Source organism: Anas platyrhynchos, chromosome 4 (genome assembly GCF_047663525.1).
Source record: "Anas platyrhynchos isolate ZD024472 breed Pekin duck chromosome 4, IASCAAS_PekinDuck_T2T, whole genome shotgun sequence".
Classification (NCBI taxonomy): Eukaryota; Metazoa; Chordata; class Aves; order Anseriformes; family Anatidae; genus Anas; species Anas platyrhynchos.
This window is the reverse complement of record NC_092590.1, coordinates 22,588,757-22,613,933: the sequence shown is the minus strand read 5'-3', so window position 1 is coordinate 22,613,933 and position 25,177 is coordinate 22,588,757. Positions and strand designations below refer to the sequence as shown.

The 25,177-nt window shown below is 37.0% G+C and overlaps 1 protein-coding gene across 6 annotated transcripts in view; it reads right to left on the bottom strand.

Moving 5' to 3' along the window:
- Positions 1-25,177, bottom strand: part of FAT1 (FAT atypical cadherin 1) — a 108,767-nt gene that overhangs the window by 3,511 nt on the left and 80,079 nt on the right. For 3 of the 6 annotated variants that reach the window (XM_072037171.1, XM_038178993.2, XM_072037169.1), the window contains exons 11-27: positions 24,773-24,969; positions 23,219-23,372; positions 21,704-21,937; positions 19,969-20,358; positions 17,818-18,032; positions 17,265-17,402; positions 16,793-16,936; positions 14,537-14,734; positions 9,526-10,327; positions 8,751-8,882; positions 8,475-8,638; positions 7,448-7,910; positions 6,795-6,948; positions 6,428-6,538; positions 4,059-4,690; positions 3,642-3,779; positions 1,564-1,623 (exon numbers count right to left, since the gene is read on the bottom strand). In XM_072037171.1, coding sequence (XP_071893272.1) covers positions 1,564-1,623; positions 3,642-3,779; positions 4,059-4,690; positions 6,428-6,538; positions 6,795-6,948; positions 7,448-7,910; positions 8,475-8,638; positions 8,751-8,882; positions 9,526-10,327; positions 14,537-14,734; positions 16,793-16,936; positions 17,265-17,402; positions 17,818-18,032; positions 19,969-20,358; positions 21,704-21,937; positions 23,219-23,372; positions 24,773-24,969 — 4,326 coding nt within the window. Of the gene's footprint in view, positions 1-1,563; positions 1,624-3,099; positions 3,154-3,641; positions 3,780-4,058; positions 4,691-6,427; positions 6,539-6,794; positions 6,949-7,447; positions 7,911-8,474; positions 8,639-8,750; positions 8,883-9,525; positions 10,328-14,536; positions 14,735-16,792; positions 16,937-17,264; positions 17,403-17,817; positions 18,033-19,968; positions 20,359-21,703; positions 21,938-23,218; positions 23,373-24,772; positions 24,970-25,177 lie in introns of all 6 variants that reach the window. The other 3 variants (XM_072037170.1, XM_038178996.2, XR_011808966.1) reach the window with 2 other exon arrangements.

Here is a 25,177-nt window from a genome sequence, read left to right as displayed (position 1 = left end):
CTGTAACTTGTGCTTCCAGGATACTTATTGGACAGAGCCACTTGTGGGGCCTAAAGGAAAAGACCATTTGTCCCAGAGCTTGATCTTGCTGAAAGCTTGAGCAAGGATCTCTGCTGCTCAAACTGGCAGCATTCTTAGGGTGCTCCAAAGCACAATTCTTTACCTATGATACTTTGAAAGAAGGAATGCTTGTTAAGACTAGAAATTAGAGAGAGAAACAGCAGAGCAGGACATATTAACCTTTTTATCCTTTCTGAATAGCCTGCAATGCATAAAAGTTGTTTTTATCTTAGTGATACTAAACCAATGAACAGTACTTCCGAGTATCTTGAGGACTAATTCCATGAATTTTAGTTTATATTAATTAAAATCTCAGAGAAAATCTGAGTAAGTTGTTATTGCTCATGTTTTGCTGCTTCTAGTCTTGTATCTCACCCTTTCATAGGTTATTGCACATTACAATTTTCCAGCACTGAGAACTACGCTCTGTATGTAAACATTAATGATACTCTCATGTGATTAGAAGTTTTTGCATCTGTCTACTTTATAATGTGTAGACATACAAAAAGAGGTTGTACTTCAAATAATAAACCAATCTGTAGCTACTGTAAACATTTTAATGTTCTTAAAAGGGCTTTGTTTCCAGTAGGAGTTAAAACAGACTATAAGACCTTTTTTATTAAGAAATAAAAAACATACACTGTGGATGTAATTTCAGAAGTAATCTCTGCAGACTTGTAGTGGTGTGTGTGGGGATATAAAGGAGCAAACTACTTAGATATCCTGAAAGTTCCAGTGATATGCAAGTCCATTGAAATGTTAGTGTTTGTATGGGCTCACTGGCACCTCTATTACTACTATAATTTTGTAAAGTTTGTAGTTTCTAGAGTGATCTCTTCTTAAATGTTAGCAGGAAGAAAAAAATCCAGTGAAAATTGCTACTTTGCCTCTATCTAACTTCACATAAATACGTTTGTGTTTGTGTGTATGTATTTGGAACATACATACACATAAACACAGGTTTTAGATATTCCAGTAAGAATAAGTAGCAAGCAACTACTTAAATTGTTAGGGATGTGTATGCCTATATACCTCAACTTCACACTAGAAATCAGCATTTTCTGCTAAAGAGACAGACTGACCTAAAGACCAAGGAAGTGGGTATCGGATTACTCATGTTCTGCCCAGCCACTGCCACTTGGTGCAGGTGGGAAAAGAAAAGGAACAGGGAGCGCTGTTTTTTCATCTACTTCAATGTATATAACTGCCTTTGATGCTGTCTCAATTCTGCTGGAAGCTTTATTGTGAATAGTGTCAGACAACAGTAAGAACAAAGACCTTTGTACACCAATATGTTTTGCAAGAAATCACATTCTGAACCTGTCCACAGGGTAGCCACAGCATTCACATGAAAATATAATACACATACAATATATTATTTACTAAAGCTTATCAGGAAGTCTAAGTAAAGTTTATAACTCCCATCTGCTAGAACTAAGTTACTAGAGACAGACATGCATTATTCTGCCAAAGCAGTAAATAAATATGAAAACATGTATATACCTTCTTTTTCCACCGAGTCAACAACAGCATTGACAAGGTGTATTACAGTCACTACGGAAGCTTGTAAAAGGTATAAAAGGAGCAAATTAAAACAAACCTATAGTTAGCATCACTTTAAACAGCATACAGGTATACAAAAAATACTGTAAAATTGCAGTTCATTACTATTTTTAAAGCAAGATTATACAGATACTCCCTATGTAGAAAGCAATTGCATACAACATCTAAAACACATCTCTGAACCTAACTTTTATTCTTTATAAACATGGTAAAGTACTTGTTACAATTACTCTTGAAACAAATTCTGCACAAGCACAGAAGTGCTTTAACTGTATTAGAATTTCTGGAATATTGCCTTAGTAGAGTGTTTGTATCATACTTCATCTAGATAGCATTTAGAAGGGTCTAGTTTATTGCTTGAGTAGGGTGAATTAAAGAATAACACATTAGGCTTCCCCTTTAGGCAGCCAACTGCTATTTTTTCCCCTCAATGGAGGGGTAGAATCTTTCACTAAAATGAACTACAATGCTGGAATATGGAAAATATATATGAAAACACCTGTGCTGACCTACTTGTGTTTGAACAGTAGTATCATAGTAAGAATGCGAAATTCAGGTTGTGACAATTTTGATTGTTTTTAAATAAGAATGAAAATATTTAAAAGATTAATTAATCACAATATACTTTTGGAAGGGAGAAGGATTTACTTTTAAAGGAGTAGGATGAGGTAGGCACATGCAATTTGTTTGCAAGGCTGAGGGATTAAAATTTCAAACTAATAAATTCAGAATCTATCTAGAAGGGAGGAAGGAATAATCTCTATGATGCTACAGCTATTTATCTTAGAACGATGCCATATATTGATAATTTAGTAATACAAGAAATACCAGTAGGCATGTATGAAATATATGGGATGAAGGGGAGGGGAGAACAACATTTACTGCACAACACTTAATACCACAGGAAGAAAGTTGATATCAATTCTACTGATAAAATGATGAGTACTGTAAGCATACCGTTTTACTTTCACCAATCATTAACAGATGTTTCTTTCCATGCTTTTAAAGAACAAACCACTCTACCTTTGTTGAGAAGTAGAATGTTCTTTATTTCCTAAGCTAAAGGAATTTCAAATTCTTTTTCCCATACAGAGACAAAAGCATGAATTGGAATGAAGAGTTATAGCTTAATTCACTAAGATAAGGTGTTTTGAGACCGCTGTGGTTTTGTCCAATCAATCTGAAATATTTCTGAATACACAGATGCATTCGTATCAACTGTAAAAGCATCTGTCATCACAATGGAAAAATAAAACACTTCCAATTAATAATAATAACAACACAATCCACAAATAAGTACGCTGATTTTGGACTGGAGTTGCGATTAAAATATTTGTATTTTCATAGGGCTTTTTTTCAATGCATGATTTTTTTAATGAATTCAGTTTAATCATGGTGAAAGCCAAGTATACTGCTCTACTGTAATAAAATTCTTTTTTGTGCAGCTTCCTTCATTACTAAAGTAATCAAACTTACAAGCAGTCCCTTAAACTCTGCTCTCACTCAGAACTGATCTGATCCATATGGGAGCTGAGGTCGCAGCAAGAAAAAGAGAAGGAGACAAATGAAACTGTAACACCAGAAAGCTTTACTGAAAGCTGAACGTCAAAAGCTAAAGTTATATTTGTGCAGAGGCTATTTTTTAAATTCACTGTATTCTTGCATAAATTGATAACTAATGATTACCTAGAAGAGTTTCTCAAATCTGAGAATGCATTTTTAACGCTGTTTAAGACAAGGCTCCAAACACCTTGCGCTGCATGTTCACACTTAAAATTCTAACAGAATAAAAAAAATATATATTTTAAGGTAAAGTAACTAACATGAGGTGTAAGATAGGCAAAATCCTTTAATACCCAAATCTGTTAGTTTTTAAAATAGATACTAATATATATTAAATAGGTTATTATTTAATATATATTAGATACGTGTAACTCCTATTGATACTGAGAGATTTAGATGCAAAGACAGAACAAATGAATGTAAGTGGTAGCACGACATGATTATAGTTTACGTACCATTGTCATCACATGATTCAGATTGGAAGGAGCTGAGAGACTGGACCTCAGACATGCTTTCTCTAGCACTGTATGGATGGGAGCTCTTTTCATCCAGAGGCTTTTTTGAAAGGCAGGGGTCAAGATCTACTACTTTAGCTGAAAGAAAAAAAAAAAAAAAGAGTGAGACAATTAACAGACCCTAAAAATTAAGATTAAAAGAATCAATAAAAATCAAGGGTCTCTAAGATCTATGCATTTTAACAAAATTTAGTAGTATGAAGCCTAATCAGACTCACAAACTTGTAAACTCATAATGTCTTTTCTACCATAACACAGATGGACTTTGAGTTCATAGTAAAATTATACTGTAGTCCTTACTCAGAAACTTTATCACTATCTTGAACTGAAAGATAACAAAATAAGAACACTTCTTACTGTCATAGTCAAAATCCCAGCTGGGCTTCTGTATTGAATCACTGTCTGAAGGAGAGTTGGAGGGAGGTGGAGGTGGCAGGTTTGGTGCTACACTGCAAACAGCTACAGCCTTCCGGTGCCCATGTACAGAATCTGGGTTAAAAGTACTAAACTCTGGGTGCTCAGGGATAGCAGACCCCTCAAAAGAATTCCTGTCCAGATTATTCCTGGAGTCGCTTGGAATGCTTGGAGTGTATGAAATGGGACGAACAGGAACCTGTGGTGGGATGTCAGAATAGATGTTCTTGTTCACTTTTGCATCAAAATAAGGTCTTTGCAAGAAAGCTGTTGTAGCTCCCAGTTGCTTGTCTTCAGGTTCTGGCTGGTGTTTCTTCTTTCTACTGATCACTTTGCGGCAAACAACAAAAATCCCAACTAGCAAGAATATTCCCACGATGAAAACAATAATTCCGATTACTTCGGCTAAGCCAATGTTCCAAGGCGTTGAAACATAGTTGTTAAGAACAATGTCTGTGCAGTGTTTTCCTCCAAAGCCATGGCTACAATTGCAGTGATATGAACCGTAAGTATTCTCACAATGGGCACCATTAAGACAGGGGTTTTCTGTGCATTCATCAACATCAGTCAGGCACCTACCAGACACAGAGTAAAGAAATAATGGTTAATTTACAGTAGTAGTCACTGTTGTCGTTTCCTTGCTCTCAACAGTTCTAGATATATTTAATATGTAGTACCTGCCGTACAGTACCAGGTAATTTGCTATGTTATCAAGACTGCAGACTTCAATCAACTCAAATTGTTAGCGAAATTTTTATCCATGTTACTTATCTGTGGCCCCACTGCCATTATCACACAGAATCACAGAATCACAGAATTTCTAGGTTGGAAGAGACCTCAAGATCATCGAGTCCAACCTCTAACCTAACACTAACAGTCCCCATTAAACCATATCCCTAAGCTCTACATCTAAAAGTCTTTTAAAGACTTCCAGGGATGGTGACTCCACCACCTCCCTGGGCAGCCCGTTCCAATGTCTAACAACCCTTTCAGTAAAGAAGTTCTTCCTAACATCTAACCTAAAACTCCCCTGGCGCAACTTAAGCCCATTCCCCCTCGTCCTGTCACCAGGCACGTGGGAGAACAGACCAACCCCCACCTCTCTACAGTCTCCTTTAAGGTATCTGTAAAGAGCAATAAGGTCACCCCTGAGCCTCCTTTTCTCCAGGCTGAACAAGCCCAGCTCCTTCAGCCGCTCCTCGTAGGACTTGTTCTCCAGGCCCCTCACCAGCTTCGTCGCCCTTCTCTGGACTCGCTCAAGCACCTCCATGTCCTTCTTGTAGCGAGGGACCCAAAACTGAATACAGTACTCGAGGTGCGGCCTCACCAGAGCCGAGTACAGGGGGACGATCACCTCCCTAGCCCTGCTGGTCACACTGTTTCTGATACAAGCCAGGATGCCGTTGGCCTTCTTGGCCACCTGAGCACACTGCTGGCTCATATTCAGCCGACTGTCCACCATCACTCCCAGGTCCTTCTCTGCCTGGCAGCTCTCCAACCACTCATCTCCCAGCCTGTAGCTTTGCTTGGGGTTACTGTGCCCCAGGTGCAGGACCCGGCACTCGGCCTTGTTGAACTTCATGCAGTTGACCTCAGCCCATCGGTGCAGCCTATCCAGATCCTCCTGCAGAGCTTTCCTACCCTCAAGCAGATTGACACACGCACCTAACTTGGTGTCATCTGCAATCTTACTGAGGGTGCACTCAATGCCCTCGTCCAGATCATTGATGAAGATATTAAAGAGGACCGGCCCCAGCACCGAGCCCTGGGGGATGCCACTAGTGACTGGCCTCCAACTGGACTTGACTCCATTTACCACGACTCTTTGGGCCCGGCTATCCAGCCAGTTTCTAACCCAACGAAGCGTGCGCCAGTCCAAGCCATGGACTCCAGTCTCAGAGCATTATGTGGCCTTTCAGAACAATGACGTAAGCTTGTTTCCTTGTAAAGTGCTGAGGAATTTCTCTTGAAGGGGACTTCTAACTAGAATGTTTCCTTTAGACCGAGGAGTCTTTGCATTGGGTCTGCCTCTTTCCTGGCTCTTTCAGAATGTGCCAGTTTGCCATTTTTCAGTGTTATATCTTTCTGCACCTTCTGTGTGCTTCCATCCGCAAAGTCTTAGAATGGTTTAATTTATATGCCTGAGGAATAACTTCCATGGTCCACTAGATGTGGTTGGATAAATGTGCACATGTATCTGTGTGCATCTTAGCCCACGGTTTGTTTCAGTGTGTTCCCTCTGCTTTCTACCCCCAGAATTTAAGGAAAATTTGTATAATTCTTAAATGGAATTAGTATGATACTATACTCACCTTTCTCCACGGAAGCCCGCTTCGCACTCACAAACAGGTCCATCCAAACTGTCAATACACCTGCCGCTATTTTTACAAGGATTGTCTTTACAATATGGACCCAGCTGGCACCTGAAGAAGAGAAAAAACAACAATAATGAAAAGAGCTATTAACTGTAAGTTCAGTATGCAGTATGGGATTCAAGGCTGCAACACAGGGGTTGGCATTAACCAACTCCAGTGGGTTTCAAAGTCTGGGCTTTAAGTAGAAAATAGAAAATAGGCTATAAATGTAACAGTTTTTTTTTGTTTTGTTTTAGATTTCCCTGATTTCTTTTTTGATCTAATGGGTTTATTTGTACAAAAAAGCCCCACCATACAAACATACCTTTGGCCTGTGTATTGTCCTCTGCATTGGCAGATGAAATCATCACTGACTGAGATGCAAGTACCACCATAAAGGCAGGGGTTGGAAGCACATGGGTTGACGCTTACATCGCAGTGAGTTCCCATGAACAGAGGAGCACACTTGCAGTAGTAACCTGAAATCAAATACAGTCTTTTTGAAAGACACATGTGGCTTTACTGGATTCAAGACAAAATCCTCCCTGCCCGCCTACTAGTTGAAAGAGAGAGAGAATAGGCATAGAAATATTTTATCAAAAGATGAAAAGTCTAACAGTCTAGTTTTTCTTGGGTATGACTCAAGGTTAACTTCCACTTGTCTCACAGAACTGAAGCTTGTCACAATGTTTTCAGAAATTTTTAAGCTCTAAAGCAGGCAGTCAGAGAACAGACCTCAGGTGTTGCCACAGATGAGTAAATCCCAACTTTGCTTCATGAGCTTTGCCTACTTCCTATCCCAAGGAACTGAGCCTAGACCACAGGCAGACACAGCCTTTCCTACCTGGCTAACAACCACCCTTCTTCAACTCACTGGAAAAGCAAAAATTATTTACAAAACTGTTCTGGTTTTCCAAGGCAAGTAAGTGGGAAAAGAAGTTTTGAAAACTAGCAGCAGAACAATCCAGCGCAGCTTACCTCCATTTGACAATGCATTGCAGATGCCTCCATTCTGACAGGGGTTGCTTGAACAACCTTCTGTTGTGGTGAGTAAGCACCCAGGAGTCACATCGACAGATTCTTCCAGGTGTGCATAATTTCGTGGCTTGCTGTTCAGGGGAAGCTCTTGTCCATTAAGTACAATAGAGTCCATGCAGCCTCTGAAACCATTGCTAACCTGAGGACTCCTACCATGTCTTGTACCTTGCTGCCGAATATGACCGCCAAAATACACATGATTATCTAGGTTTAGTGTCCTAAGTGTACCAGGAGCAGTACCAGATGCAGTATGCACCCTGTCCAGAACAAGTCGTGCGTAATTTCCATCCACTTCAAGAGATACTGAATGCCACTGGCCATCGTTAATCTGAATGCTCTGAACAGAAACAATCCCAGGTCCGCTGCCACAATCAAATTTATATTGCAGCCGTCCATGGTGAATCTGTGGAGGAAAGACACATCATCAACAAGTGGACCTCACAGAGAATCCCTGCAAAAAGTAGAACTTCAAAATATCAATACCTATAAAAGTTTTTGTTTGCTGGAGAGACAAGGTTATGATGGTCTTCATAAAGAGCAGTTTACTGACATTATATTCCAAACATTCACAGTGACTATGATTCATTTTATAGGATTCTTTCAATTAAAATGCATAGTTAGTACATTTTTTTTCTCCAGTAAAGAACTCACAGATCATCATCAAGAGATTGCAGCACTTGAAGATGTGCCTTTAATCTCGTGTTTTGTGTGACTAATCTCCCACATAGTTTAAAAACTTTTTCTGTGGGGACTTATATCATGCACAAATAAATTAAAAAAAAATATGAAGGATCTATTTTAAGTATTAACTTTAAACACTGAAGAAAACAGATTATTTGTACACATTAAAAATATTCTGTACAAGTTTGCCACCAGGATCCACAAGAAACTCTACTTTGAAGGCAGTTCTCAACTGTAACAACTCCACAAAGATTATAGTAAAAATAAAAGAGGTTAAGACGTGTACCTCTAAGATACTGTAGTCTGTTCCTCGAGCATACATAACAACTGCATGAGCAGAGTAGGTTCTGAGTCTCATTGTCAGCTTCATTTCCTCTTTGTTCTCATTTTCCATGAGACGGTATTTCACATAGCTGCTCCCACTAAATGTCACAGCAGAGCCAACTGATTCTGAGGGATACAGAAAAGCATGAAATGTGTTAACACTGGACTGGAATCAAATTTACCTTTGGAAAGTAATAATATGGCTTTAGGCAGAGATTTTTTTAAGAAAATTTCTCACCAGGACACTGTCCAGCTTTGCTGTCATGGCAAACACAGGTGTATTTTCCTTCCTTTGGATCTCCTAAACATTCGGTACCTTCAGGGCATGGGTTTCCTTCACACACACTATTTACTATGGGGCATTTCCCTTCTGCAAAATGAAATACACTCAATTTAGGGAATACATTCATTTAGGGAGAGGAGAAGAATTGTGTGTTTGAGATAGAAAATGAATGGGTTTTAAATATTTACTTCAGGTGTGATTTCAGCCGACAATGTTAGTTGATGATTTTTAAAAGCTATGTTGATTTCCTAAGAGTGAAAGACAAGTTCATTATTTGTTATAAACCTGTATGTATTTTGATGCATATTCATTTCCCAGTTCAAGCTGTCATTCAGAGCCAAGTTAGGAAGGTCTGTGAGATACTTCCATGCAGAAACCAGGAAATATTTAGGTACTTTGCAAGAACTTTTGTGCATGCAAGACTGAACAGCCATTATTTCAGACAATTTAGAAGAGGCAACAACTGAAGGAACTTCTTTCATAAATTGGAAAATGATGGGGTACCTATAAAAATCCTCTCCCATCAACTTACATTAGATAAAATCTTGCTGCCTCATTTAAAGAGAAGAATTACTCCTTACTCTGAATATAATTAGGCAAACGTTGCAGTGAGGGTTACAGGACATTCTTACTCTTTGTCCTGTAATATTCATTTTCCCCAGTGGATTATGGCTGTTCAAAACCAGACAAATTGTTTGAAGGATACTGTTATCTATTCTGCTTTTCTTACCTTTACAAAGACAAACTGCTGTTCTGTGATGACGGGGAGTGACAAAACTCAGCCTGGCTGTGCTGTGGGTTGACATGATGTTCTCATCCACCGTTACTTTTTCTTCACAGAATTTCAAAGGACAGTCTAGGCCCGCACATAGCTTATGGAAAACATCAATTATCCGGACACCTAAAATCTCCTCTAGGTCAGGCACAGAAGAGTTTATCTTGTGGAGCAAAATTCTCATTGGGTGCTGAGAGCTGCCAGATTTTTCAATATTCAGGAGGACATCAAGGTTTGAAGGAGGATCAGAAGGCTGCAAACTAACAATCTGGATGTCGTTTCTCCTCACACCCAAGATGTTTCTTAAAGCTCTCTGGAAATTGCGCCAGTAATCACCAATGAATTCTTCAGGAGCAAGGTTTGCAAAGCGTATTGCAATGCTGTGATTTAGTAAATCTTGCGTGATTTGTCTGATGTGCACAGTAATATCAGCTGCAGTTGTAAATTTTCCATCTGTAACTGTGACATTTAGGAGGTATTGTCCTACATCTAACTTCTTATGTGCTATTAGTTTGCCCCCGGTACTGGAAACGGAGAACAAGGATTCCATTTTGGGGTCCAGGCTATATGTCAAAGTATCATAAACATCTTGATCAGTTGCATGAATTTTTCCAATGACACCACCTGAGTATTCTTCCCCAAAGGCTGTAATAAAGATTTCCAGAGGCAGAATTGCTGGAGAATAAATGCTTTCCTCAATAACTCTAATATCAATGTAAGTCAGAGATGACAACGGTGGCTTTCCATTATCTGTGACCTAGTGGAAGATGAGGACAGAATTCAATTTTTGCTTTATTTCATCAAATTCTACTGTAGATACTGTGCTCTATGCAGTAGTGTTGTATTTTTCTATACAAAAGAAAATTCAAATGTTCCTAAAGGAAAATGCTTTACAAAAATTCATAAATGCACATTTATGAAAAGTTAATTTTGAAAATTCAGAAAACTCATAAAGTGCACACACACAAACATGTTTTCATTTCTAAGATTAAAAGGATACAGTACTATTAATACCTGGAAATGCAAGGAAGCCTACTAGCACTTATGGCAAATACAGAGGAAATGCACAATAGCTGATTTCAGACAGCAGATGGTGCTTGAAGCTTTTTTATTTCAAGCATGGAAAAAAATTACAAACTCTAAATGACTCATGGACTATGCATTTACAACATGCTTCACCAGAGTTATTAGGAGATGGTCTTGAAGACAATCTAAATGCAGTATACCAAACAGTACTGTAAAATTAAAACAATGTATATAGAAAGTTATAATTAATTATGCTCTCTTTGATGATTAGCAATCATGGAGAGGAAAAAAGCAGCCTGTAATGGTATTTGCTTCAGACAAGTAAAGTAATTAATAAAATCAGCCTAATTCAATTTTAAAGCCTTTTTAAACATCATGTCTCCTGCCCTCCACCCTTTTTCTGACACAAACATACATTGCTGATGGTTGAAGAGAGGAAAAAAAAAATAAAAAAAAAAATGAGAAGAGTGAGAAAACAGCATTCCCCTGGGTTTTCTTTCTCTCTTGCTGTTTCTCAGTTCTTATTTCGCTTCTAGCTTTTTCCCAGAGCTGTTTCCCAGTTACTGAAAGTGAGATTACAGAAACAGGCAAAGAAGTGGATCAGATGTGAAAGAACAGAGGGAAAATATACTGCACTGTTCAAAAGATTTTACAGTAATTTTATGATGACTACAGGTAGGTGGTACACATTGCAGATCTATGCAGCGATGCTGCTTTTGACTGTTCATTTAAATTTAAGCAAAAAGAAAAACTCCGGCACAAGATTACTGCAAATATATACATAATTGTAGAATTTTAAGAAGGTAACTTATGTGTCACAGAACTACATATTTTTATCAGTAACTCCAAAAGCCAGGCATGGCTAGAAGCTTGACCTCTAGTTACCCAAACATAAATAAGGAGAGAAAGAAAGAGAGCTTTTGCTGGCAAAGTTTTGTTTTGCCTAGATTTCTGCCTGGAAACAAGACAAGGAAGGCAGTTTAGCTAAAGGACAAATGCCCAAGGGAAAACAAGAAAATACTTAAACAGTCAAGCAAAATTACAACAAATGGACAGCAAGAAGGAAAGAAGAGCCCCAGGAGAAAATATTTTTCAATAGTTCAGTTATTTAAAAATCTGCTGTGGTTTTAAACTAAAGACTTCAGACTGTGGCACAAAAGACTGTATGACTCATAGCTGAAGATTTCACACAGTAATGCTGTGAGACATTTGTTAATGGATAATCTATTTCCTTTGGAAAGCAAATGTGAGTGGCACGAACACGTAGGTGGCTGTTGGAAAAAATCCTTATTTTTCTTCAAAACACTTAAGTTAAATAAAAGGATCGTGTAAAAGATTCTTAGTGGTACTGGTTTGTGTGTGTAAGTATTGTAGGGGGGAAGGGTTTTCTCAGTTAGAGTAAACCTGTAAAATAAGACCTCTGCCTCAGCAATCCACTCAGAAAGTAATGAAGGTGAAAGCTGTGAGTACTGAAAAGCAGGGGCAATGAAGGTCAGTTAAAAAAACAAAACCAAGCATCAACGGATCATGCACAGCCATCAACTTAAGAGCTGCAAGAACAAAACAAAAATTAAAAACCTGGTAAACTTGAGAAGATGCCTTTTTTTTTTTAAAAAAAAAAAAAAAGTCATTCTTTTAAGTGGAAAGGGAAAGAGTATTTTTCCCAGAAGGTCATTTATTTGTTTTTGTGTGTGTCATCGAAACTGAAGGCTTGTGATCGGAAATGCCTAGTTTTAGTCTTGGATGCCTTCATACTTGTGTATGCTGACTCGCTAAAGAAAAGATAATAGCAAATTATAGCACTGTGTCAATTTAAAAAGCTATCATAATAAACGATGATAAATGGCAATTGAAAGACGGTGACATACTTCCAGAATCCAGACAGGGAACGTTTAAATCAAAGGATAAGACAGGTACAAACATTGAGATAGCATGATAACAGCATTAAAAAAATGACATTAGTATAGTCTGCTTTAGGATGTATGATCTTTGAAAAGCCTTTGTTCTAAATTAGTATATTTGTTTTAAGATGCTTGTTTAATTACTGTGTGCCATTAAAATATCCCTTTTATTCATTAGAAACAAAGAAGAAAAAGTCTTAGAAAAAAGACACTTTTCAAGCGTTATGCTAAACATAAGACAGATAGAGTACTGACAGGCTGCTTACAGGCATCCTACAGCCTAGATGACTTGGAAATGAAAATAAATCCACCTAGAGAAAGGTGTTAGATAGGCTCCTCATACAGGCAGACACGTTAGGAAGGACCAAATGTTCAGGTAAATCATGAAAAGGGACAAAGGCAGTGTAAGGCTCCACAGAACAGTCATAATTACAGCTGCATGCATTCATAGGAATATGCTTTAGAAGCAAAATACATAGAAATCAGTTACTGCTCAGAAAAAAAAATATATAAAACATACAAATCTTGTATGATACTAAGAGCACATACAGGAAAAATACTACTTGACATTCTTCCCTTAGCAAAAAGGTGACAAAAATTTGGAAAACCCATTACATAAGAGTAACAAAGCCCACCTCTACTGCTCTTTTGGACTCATGCAGCCTTGGAAGGCCAACAGAGCCATCACTTCAAGGCTAACCTGTCCCATAAGGTCATTACTGAGAAGAAAATAGCTGACAGGGGGACGATTTATATCCCTACCCCCCTTTTTCATCCATGTATATGGAAATATATTATATAAGGAATATTCATATTCCTTATCTAGAACTGAAATGGAGCCTTTATCTATGCTGATTCTTATACTGATGTCTCCTTATACCACATTTCAGTGACTCAAGCAGGAAATCACAGTACCTGTGGGATTTTTTTTTCCTTGCCCAAAGAAGAGAGAGATGTGCAAATACACCATGATTATTACCCCAGTGTGGACAGAATTCACTATGCCCTGGAGCAAATACTACTGGTCTAGCACTCTGCACATTTGCTCAGAAATTATGTGTAATATTACACAGGAGAATAACATGGAGATTTAAAGAAATTCCTGTAGGCCATGTAAAAATAAAGGTGAGAAGTTTTCTTAAAACATGTATCTGGAAATGAAGTGTAAGAATTAAGGCCAACTATTTTTAGCCTACCAATTTCAAGTTCCCTGGTCACAGTTTCTTAATTTATTACTGAATTATAAAGGACTGGATTTGATTTAAAAAAAAAAAAAAAAAGGCTTAAACTTTATGTTAGGTTACATAAAGTATTTAGAGAACTTTGCTATATACTCTCTGTTAATGTAACTGATTTTTGAACATGGCCTGGTCTTTTGGCACAACTGCAGCAACTATTTACAGATAGTTGCCTTTCATGGTCACTTTTGAATTCTTTTCCACTGCAAAATTCTGAGACCTACAAGTAAAGTGCTGTTTATGAGAATCAGACAGCAAGGCTGAATGCTGATACCATCCACTCATTTGTTTTCAATTGCCCTTGACAGAACAATGTAGCAGTACAGAAAAACATGCCAGTACTGCTATGACGTGTAACTTTTAAAATCCCTGTTTCCATTGTTATCACTGCAGTCCAGCTCACGGCTTCAAGCATCACAGTGATAGTTGTCAGACGAAGTTTGCAACAAATAGTAGGTGGCTCAAGAGACTCATCTTCTGCTGGCTTCTCTAGATAGATGCCAGAGTAAAACAAAATGCATAGGCTGAAAAATGCATCCCATGTGAAAGACAAGGGACACTTGCAGTGAGTTTAATTAAGGTTACTATTACACCTGTGTAGACTTCCATTTAAATCAAGACTGTCTGAACATTCTCCCACAAGGGACATGCCTCAAATAACTACTTAGAATGTCAAGATCTTCTGAGAAAAACAAGTGGCTATCCTCCAAGTAACACGAAAAGGTGGTGGATTTAGCATGAGTGGAAAAAGTTGAGTATTTATACTAATAACACAAAACAGCTAGACACAGTGTATCCTACCTTAACATGAAGTAAATAGTGATCCCTCACTTTGCGGTTCAGTGCAGCAGTTGTTGTCAGTATTCCTTGCTGGTTAATCTGGAAAGTGTTTTCTTCATTTCCACTCAGGATGGTGAAGAGGAAAGGAGGACCATTGTGTGAAGAATCTTTGTCTGTCACCACCAGCTGCAGCACGCTAAATCCAATAGGCTTATTTTCCTATAAATGTATAATGCAACCACATCAGCTTTGTTGTAAATAAGGATATACAGTGAGATTGATTTTTCACAACAGAAAAAAAAATCACTGTCAATCCAGTCAATCAGTATCAGTGAAATCAGAATGACAACATTATGAAAAAACACCACCCTCTGTTTATAATGACAAAAACAATAAAAGGCAGCACACACTTAAACATTATTTTTTTACTTTGAGATTGTTAAAAGTAGCTCAGCCTTGTACATCTATTTCTACTTTTGGTCTGAATTAAAATTATAGTAGATTAATTACTTAGTTGTCAAAGATTTCAAATTTAGCTAAAACACCTGTTAAGAATAATCTAATGCCTTTTTTTGGGAGGACTACAAAAGCACGCTATTCTGTCTAACCCACTGTGTCCCTTATTATTGTTCTGACTACAGCTATGGTCTGGTTAAAATATGAAATCCTGGTTTAAAGGTTTGTATCATAAAATGTCAATTTTGCATCATGTGAATGCCCTAGGTTTCAGACACCTCACACACTTAGGTTTATCATGCATCTGATACACACATACAACCTTATCTAACAATCATAATACCTCTCCTAGAATATTTATGTTATGCTGTATTTACCAGATTTTTTTATATACATATTTTAAATGTAAAAAAGTGTATTCCAAAGTACAACAATAACAAAATGCTATTCTTTCATGCTTGCAAAACCTAACAAGCATACTCTCTGTTCTTGAGAGATTAAATAGGTGACATTCTGTCAAGTTAATTTTATCAGATACTGCAGCCTGGGCTTCTTTCTTTTTTTCTTCCTTTTAAGCAAAGCAGACAAGGATCACAATTTAAAAATACAAATATTTACATTTTGACAACTAAATTAATTTGGTTTTCATAATAGCTAAGCATATTTTCAACTGTGACCAAATTTTTACATTTCCAAGGTAACAGGAAATGCAGACCAGCATTCTTGGGCAACTCCTTCAGCTTCTTCTCCATGTCCCTTATACTGGGATGGGCTAATATGAATGAAAAATAAAACAAAATGTCTTCTTTTTTAGTTGAGTAAAGGAAACATTACTAACATTGGCTTAAGACTGTATTTGGGGAAAGCAAAATACGTTCGACAACACACAAAAATACAGTTCTCACTTTAAAAAAAGTAAATCATGACACCTTACTTGCATACTCTAAATATTGGGTAGAAATGAATCCTCTTGTCCTCTTTTGGAAAAGTACCTTTACAAATCATGTACATGGTCTTGAACAGAAGTAGCACGTTTGGATGGCACTGTGTACCAGATAGCACTGCCTGATCCTTATTTATCTGTCGTACAAGGCCAGGCCAGGCACGAGTGACAGCAAAAGGACCCAAGGAATTGAACTGACTTACATTACCAGTATAGAGTTCTTAATGTGATTCTTTTGTTTCTTTCCATTCATTCTCTACTGGATTCAGGAAGAAAAGTACAGAAGCTGTCTCTGCTATCTTTGCTTTAGTAGAGAGTTCTCTGAATCAGCCATTTGAGAATCTAGCCCACTACTAACATCCTAAGGTGCAAAATTAGTCAAAAGATTGGTATGTAGCCATACAAAATACTACTCCTGTTTTGTAATGCCTCTGATCCCAGAAGAGAACAATATGAATTAACTCCTGAGCTATGTGTCACAATGCAGAGTTATCTGCTTCACGGTAACACATACCTAAAGTATCTTTTCCCAAGAAGTAACTCGAAGATCAAAAATAAATAGAAAATTATGTATGATGTTAAGGACATTGTACATATGAATTCAATGTATCATAGATATACACATACACATGTGAAGTACATAAAAAGGGCACACTCTACTTGCAAAATAAGTTTCTACATAGACTGCATAACATGGATTTTGTAACCCTTAATACTTGTTCAAGCAGGCAGTATCACTGACAACATTAATTAAAAACACAGTAAAACAAAATGGAAATATTAAATTTATCTTACCTTGCTTAATATTTAAAGTCACAAATTAACACTCAAATAATATTTTTTAATTACTAAAACTTTACTGTATGTGTTTAGTTTACCTGGATGATAACGCTATAGTTTCCTTTTGAGAACACTGGAGGATTGTCATTTACATCAGAAACATCAATGTTAACTGTGGTTGTATTATGTCTAGGTGGGTTTCCATTATCTGAAGCTTGAACTGTCAAAGTATATCCTGAAATCTAATAAATAATAATAATAATAAAATCACATATTCAATGAAGAATAAAGAAAGAATAACAAACTCAGCTTTTCTTTTAAGAAATATTTTAGTGCAACCCTCCATTAAAGCCTGCCTTTATATATTTAATCCTTTCTCTCCCCTTGCAGATGTCCCCTACCTCTCAACCCCAGAAGGCATTGACATAAATAGGTGCTTTCACTTCTGTTATGGCTGTAATAATTTTAGAATGTTTGAAATATTAATTTACAAATATATCCAAAAATGGTGGTTATCAAAAGCAAATACCTAATTAAATCCCCACTGCTCAAAAAGTATAGAAAACTTACCTTTTCTCGGTCTAGAAGTTTAGTGACTTTTATTTCACCCCTGGTAGGGTCAATTGTAAAAGGATTTCCCTGATTGCCATCTATAATTGCGTAGTGAATATAGTTGTTGGAAGGTCCATCAGCATCATCTGCCATAACCTAAGGAATATTATAGGATCATTTAAAACAGTCTAAGTATATTCTATAATTTTTCAAACAAACTCATCCTGAAGATGATCATAGCTGGTTTGGTCTAACATATTACGTAGTTCTCAGGAGAAACATCATAGTATTCTGAACATATTATTATCACTTAATTTTCAGAATGAATTCAGAAAATTATTTTAAGTCCTGTTCTGATGAGGAGAAAAAAAAATATACCACAAAATAATATACTTCCCCACGGCATTTCATGTTGCTGGTTCTGAAAATTCTTCAAAATATTTTTCAGTTACTCAGTGGCAAACTTATCTATTCATTTATCCCCATTCTCAAATCAATATTTATTCCTTCAAGACTGAAAGTATGATTGTTATGACAGCGTATTTCAAGGGAAAAAAATGACAATACGTACTGTAATGACTGACTGTTCAAGCACAGCATCTTCACTGATTACTGCAGTGTAGGTGTCTTGGCTGAACACTGGAGTATTGTCATTGATATCTGTTACATTAATATTCACTGTTACAACATCACTTAATGAAGGTGTGCCTCCATCTGTGGCTTCCACTGTCAAGTAATACTCATGAGAACTTTCATAATCCAAGCTTTCAATGATAAAAATGGCTCCTATTGGAGAAAATAAGACAAAACCATAGAAATTCCACTGTTACTGTAGTATTATATATTGAAACTTCTGATTTTGTTCTGATGAATACTCAGCTTCTTCAGGGCTCAACTTGTCCCTGTAAAGCTGGAGCTACACAGTGAGATAATCAGGCTTTACACGTTAAAAAAAAAAATCAAAAATTCCTGCCAGTACCACAAAAGATTCTTATAATTTAAAACTACCTGGCTCACATTATATAATTAAAAAAGAGTAAAATAATGAAGAAGTTTAGAAAATGTCCTTTTCAATATTTTCAATTACAATTAACCCAAAATACAAAAACACCTTAGCTTGTCTTTCCTTGTGACCAACATTAATTTCAGGTATTGAGAATACGAAGGATACTCCAGTAACAGAAGTGCCTGATCATGATTTTGATTGATAGAGATACCTGAGTTAAAATGCGAGCTCTTAACCAAATAGTTAAAATAGTTCAGTTGCTAATATACACAATAATTTACAGCTGGAAGAGTGTTTTCCTGGAATTGTCTTTCAAATATGTGAAGAAGTTAAACTAGCAAAGTACTACACTACTGCACCAGTGTGCACACTGGAAAAAGCATTAGGAAGAATTACAATTTCTGTTGCACTGGTATAAATAACTGCTGTTAACTTTGTTAAAAAAGTCATGATTTCTACCCAAAAGTATTGTCATTAGTAGGGCAAATTTTTCCAAAGAACCTAAGTACTTCCAGAGACTAAATCTGATTAACACGCAAGCCTAAAATCTCCACTGTTACGCTGGATATACGCTTGAATAGAATATTCCAATCTCTCTTTAATGCTGCATCAAACTCCTCTAGAATTACTGTCTTTGTAGGCCAATGAGTATTTTTCCCTGCCAATTTAATTTCTGATCTTTCTTTTACTGAGTCTGGCCACTCATTCTGATTACATGGCTTTTGCGAAAAGACTATTATGCTTCTATCATTACAAAACCATGTCTTTCTCCCTGGATGGGGAACATTCCAGCTAGGAAACCTTTACTCTTGCCAGCTGTATTTTAGAATCATACAATATCCTGAGTTGGAAGGGACCCACAAGGATCATCAAGTCCAACTCCTGGCTCCACATAAAACAACCCAATAATCAGACCATGCATCTGAGAGCTTTGTCTGAATGCTTCTTTAACTCTGATAGGCTTGGTGCTGTGACCACTGCCACGGGGAGCCTGTCCCAGTGCCCGACCACCCTCTGGGTGCAGAACCTTTCCCTAACCCCCAGCCTGATCCTCCCCTGTCCCAGCTCCATGCCGTTCCCTTGGGTCCTGTCGCTGTCCCCAGAGAGCAGAGCTCAGCGCCTACCCCTCTGCTCCCCTCCTGAGGGAGCTGCAAGCCTCCCCTCAGCCTGCTCTGCTCTGGGCTGGACAAACCAAGGGACCTCAGCCACTCCTCGTATGTCTTGCCCTCTAGACCCTTCACCATTTTCACAGCCCTTCTTTGGACACTCTCTAACAGTTTTATGTCCTTCTTATATTGGAACACCATAACTACACACAGTGCTTGAGGTGAGGCCGCACCAGCCCAGAGCAGAGCAGGACAATCCCTTCCCTTTCCTGGGGTGAATCAGGCCCAGCACTGCCAGCCAGGTGTTATATAGATCAGTCAGGTTATATGGATCTGTGTCTATGAATCTAACCTAAATAATAATAACAGCAATAAATGAAGTTACTATTCTACATTCTGTTGCACTCGTTTAGTAGGCATCCTATCAAAACAGGTAAATAGACAGTAGCGCTGGCTTCACAGCCATGATGGTGGTATGGATGATGCATATAGATTATGCATTATATATTTGGATGAATTATTGCAGAACATAGTATAAGCGCTATTCTTGGTGAGGCTAACATATCCTTTCAGGATAAGCATTGCAGGAAGACCAATTGCAATCTGTTACCTGTTGTTGACTCAATACTGAATTTTCCATGTTCGTTCCCACTGGCTATTGAGTATGTGATTTCAGCATTGGCTTCAATGTCCCTGCTTGCAGCGTAGATCTGCAGAACTTCAGTTCCAACCAAAGTGTCTTCTGATACACTTGCACTATATTCCCTATGCTCAAATACAGGTGGGTTATCATTTATATCCAAAACGGAAACTATGAGGCTACTTGTGGAAGAAAGTCTTCTAGGTAAACCTTCATCTGTAGCTTTCAAAATCAGAGTGTACACAGCTTGTAACTCCCGATCCAAAGGCTTCTCCAACCGGATGATTCCTGAGAATTCATCGATAGAGAACTGGCCCTCTGCAGAGTTCACCAGTGAATAATGGATTTTACGGTTCATCCCTGCATTTTGAAAACATTGGCAGAGTTTGAATCAGCAGTCAAAATACACCAACATAATAACAGGTCTGATAGCTATAGAAATAAAATATGCATGTTAAATACTGTCATTCATGCTAAAGTAAATTTCAACAGGAGTTAAAGGCTCCTGTCAAGGCCAGAATGATTTCCAAAAAGATGTAATTAATTAAAAAAAATTAAGCTAACACTTCATTGCACCAGTTTTCTGCCAGACAAAAAAATATGAAGCATGGTTCTGCTTCAGTCACAGTACTAGCTAATATGAAACGATTAGTAATACAAATCTAATTATAACTTTAGAACAACAGCATCTGCTTAGCAGGCTTAAAAAATAACACAGGAGGATATGGAAGAGTTCGGCTGTATCAAATAACTAGACATCATTCCAGTAAGTTTATTTAAGAACTATAACCCAAAATTAACAGGAACGTCATTTCTGGCAAACACTGCTGTAAAGCAGAGCAAACAAAAAGCCTACAGGGTTTTGGACCAAGTATTTTGCTCCAGAGTCTCAAAGAGTAGTGAAGTGTGAAAACATCTGTCTGCTGCCTTTCAATTCAGCAACCTAGCTATATCATAGCACAAAGCAGGTTAGTTGTTTCAAGAGACTAAGGCAACTATTAATTATGTGATTAATAAACTGCTGATATATGGAAATCATACACTTTTAAATACTTTATGCTGTTTTGTTCTTCCTTCCAAAAACAAAGCCTAAGAACAAATTCTACATGTATCTAAAGTCATTTTCAGTTCACACTCACTTAAATAATTATAACTAAACAGTGATGAAAGAGATAGCAAAAATCTTAATGGGCAGCATATGCTTTTAGAATAGAATAGAGTAGTGTAGTTTGAAGTGGCCTTCTTAAGAACTTCTTAAGATCATCTACTCCCTACATAAAATTTCAATTGACCGGTTATCTTTATGGTGTGATCATTAATGCCATTCCTGAGGAACGCACATTCAAAATCTATGAATAAATATTTACACAAGTATACTTGGTCTTCTTTCACTTACATCAGGAGTAAAAGGATGTAACTGACCATAACAGTTTAGCACACAAAAAATAACCTAAATTTTGTCTCCTTCCTCCCTCTTCTTTTTAACAGAAAGAGACAAAAGGGATGTTTTCCAAGTCACTCACATATGGATGTCAGGTGTTACATGCTTTAGTAGACCTAAATATATCTTTCAGGAGTCTAGTCCTGAGATGTATTGAAAATCTGTCAGTTCCACTGAAAGACTTAACACCTTTCAGGGTAAGCCTAAATAAACATTACTGTAACTTTGAGACCATGACAAAAGTATTGGTCAAAGAATGCATACCTGCATCTGCATCTGTTGCCTGCACTCTTGTCAAAAGGGTTTTAGGCTCTGTGTTTTCAAATACTGTAATGGAGTACGGATCAGCTGTAAACTCTGGGGCATTATCATTCACATCTTCCAGAGTAAGAATAATATTAGCCTGGCAGAATCTTCCTCCTCCATCTGTGGCTTTCACTAGAAGGTAATAAACTGCTTGCTGCTCACGATCAAGTGGCATTAATGTTTTCAATTCACCTATAAACAGATAACAAATATAAGTTAATACAAGCTGCAAGAATCAAGTATCTTTAATATGCTCTCTTCTAAAATCTTTGTACCCAGAAAAACAAAACAACAATTTTCTTTTTTAGGATAATTTAATCAGTGGCTAAGTCAGCAGCTGTACTGCACTAATAAGTTCCACTTTGGACAAAGCACGTTATTGGCCTGCCTTTTGTGCTTGAAGAGATTAAATACTAAAACCCTTAGCTTTTTTTTTTTCCTAAATTCTTCTGAAAAAAGAATTTAGCTAGAGTAAGAATACCCAATAGGCCAGAGATAATGTGTGCACAATCATGAATTAATAAGTTACTATGTAAAGAAAATTAAAATATGAGAACACAGGTTTTAATAAAATGCAAAGTGAAGTCCTGGGCTATTTTGTTGTGTTTCTTCCACAGGTATTGACTTGGCCCTCTCCTCTAACATTTAATGAATAAACAGAGCTATTCACACCATCAAATATAACATGCTGCTACAGAAAAATTTCTAGAAGTCTAACACATACTTTCTTACCCAAGTGACAGAAAACATGATGACAGGCATAAAGTGTAGTCATTGTCTTCTTTTGACTGATTAAAAAAAGTATTCTGAAATGTTGTTTGCAAGTATTCTAGCCCCAACAATTCTGAATTTATGTAACAACATGCAAGCATAGCACAGAGGTGACAAAGTCAACCCCTATGAAATAAAAAGTGAACATTGCATTGACCTACCTTATAACCCAGAAGATATGAATGCCATGAAAACCAAACAAAGCCAGGGAATTTAAAAGTTTATCTTGCTTTTAAAATGATTCCAGTGAAATTGGAGGCAATTTTGGTATTTACTACAGAAAGGAAATGTGTTGCTCATTCTAACCTCAGCCTATTTAACATACCAAACCAAATGATGTCAAAGAGAGAATCTGAATTAAGATATTCTCAGTTTACAAACTATGATTGCTACTAACAAAATATAAAAAGCACAACATTCATGGTGTACTTTTACTCCAGTCCCTTCTGCATGAAGTTTCTGGCTTCTAGGAAGTTACCTTATTTACTCTTTAGTTCCTTGTGTTTTAACACTTGCCTTTTCCCTGACTTCTAATCAATATATTATTAGTATTTGTACTAGAAACTCACAATTTAAATAACAGTTACATAACAAACAGCCATAATGCAAAACTTAAAATACTGACCTTTATGCATGTCTTAATGTAATCATATAATATTTTATAAAATTACATGATAATTACAATTTTGTGTGCATTATTACCTGTGTCTGGAGTGAGTCCGAACTTCTCTGCTCCTGTGCCATGCAATGTGTAAGTAATTTCTGCATTGGAACGAATATCTGCATCTGTAGCAGATACCTGCATTATGAGTTTACCAGGAAGGGCATCCTCTGGAACAGTGTCAGTGTATAAAGCCTGAAAGATTTTAAAATTTCATTGAAGGACGTAACACGTAGAGTAAGTAGGGCTTGGAAAGGGGATGGAAAGAATGACAGATGAGATAATATTCTGTTTCAATGTTTGGAAAAACATGAAGTGAACTGGAGAATGAAATACCTGAAAATGATAAGGGCTTATGATTTTCCAATTAATTACCTCACATTTATTAAATTACACATAAAGCTAATTATTACTGAAACCATAGGGACTCTTGGGTGTCAATGCATAGTTAAGAACTCTAACCACTTGTCACTGATTAACTGCTAATTAAGTACATTCCCAAGGTAGGAGTTCTGAATTTTTGGCAATTTTTTCCTCTTTCAGTAAATCAACTTGTCTAGGTCTGACTCAATCTAGAAGAAACTGACGTCGATCTTTTATGTAACGGTGCATGAAATACAAGCTTCCAGTTTAAAAGTCTCTGAGCACTCTAACAGTTCATTTAAATGAGGGATGTAATTTCAATTAGGACTAAGACTTATAACACCAATATTATCAAAAGAATAAAGCTAAAAACATTGACTTTCCAGTTTGTATTTAACTACAATAATTTGTATGTAAGTGATCACTGACTATTAAAAAGAATCAGTCACTGTATACTTGATCCTTCCTAGGACAAGAAAAGATTTTGTCTTTCTACCCAGTAACATCAAATCTGTGCTCAACAAGACAGCTATGAAGAATCCAAGCATGCTAAAATTAAAAAAAAAAAAAAAAAAAAGCTATGAAAATCTAGGCGTTTCTTATAATGTAGTCATACTTCCCCCTTCTTGTTTTTGTTTTGTTTTGTTTTTTTCCTCATTTTCCCATTCTCCACCTTTCATATCTGTTTTTGCAGACTATCAAATGTGGTAAAGTAGATAGCTTAGTAAAAAGAAAACGTTTATGGATTACAGATTTTTGATGTTGCTGAGTGCATCTGCAGGAAAACATTCCAGTCTTTTCAGCTCGTCTACTCTTATCACAAATACATCAACTAAGTGATGGTATGTGGCTTTCTTTGGCTTTGCTTCCTTCAGAAAAAAGAGCATGTAACCTATAATGGCAGTAGCTTAGAACAATTCTTATTTGGGAAAGCATGCACTAACACAGGAGAAATGAACTAAAATACTCCTCGTACTCTTTTAACACCCAGTAAGTGTTAAAATTGTATCAATGAATTGTTGTTGTTTGCTTTTTTTTTTTTTTTAAACAGAAACTTGTCCATTGCTTTCTTTGACAGCAGTACTAGTCCAGTATCTTAGTATTCCAAAGCTCTGTTACCAGCATAAAACATATACCTGTTTGTATCCTGAGAACTCCTGAGAAGCAGTTTCAGCTAAAGTGTGCTTACATTTTACCTACAGAAGCAGCTGGACGCGGAAGACTGTGCCTACCTTTTCACAAACAGGACTATTATCATTGGCATCAAGGACTTTAACCTCCACCACAGCTCTAGTTGCAAATGTCCCATCAGTTGCTGTAATATTTAGAAGATAATTGTCCTTTTCTTCCCTGTCCAGGGGCTTTTTCACATAGACTTTCCATTCATTCTGTATATTTTCAACAGCAAACTGTCCCAAGGGATCACCTCCTAAAATATGAAAAGAAGCATTTAATTAAAGACAAGAGGGAGAATGTTGCTCCATCAACATAGTTATTGAAAGAAAAAATCCAAATGCAATCAAGCAGCCACTTTCTGTGGCTTTATATGGAAAGAGCTTCATTTTTCAGGTAGATATAGTCAGTAGATGGCTCATACAACAAACCTAACTGCTGCCAATAGGATCTATAAAAATCAA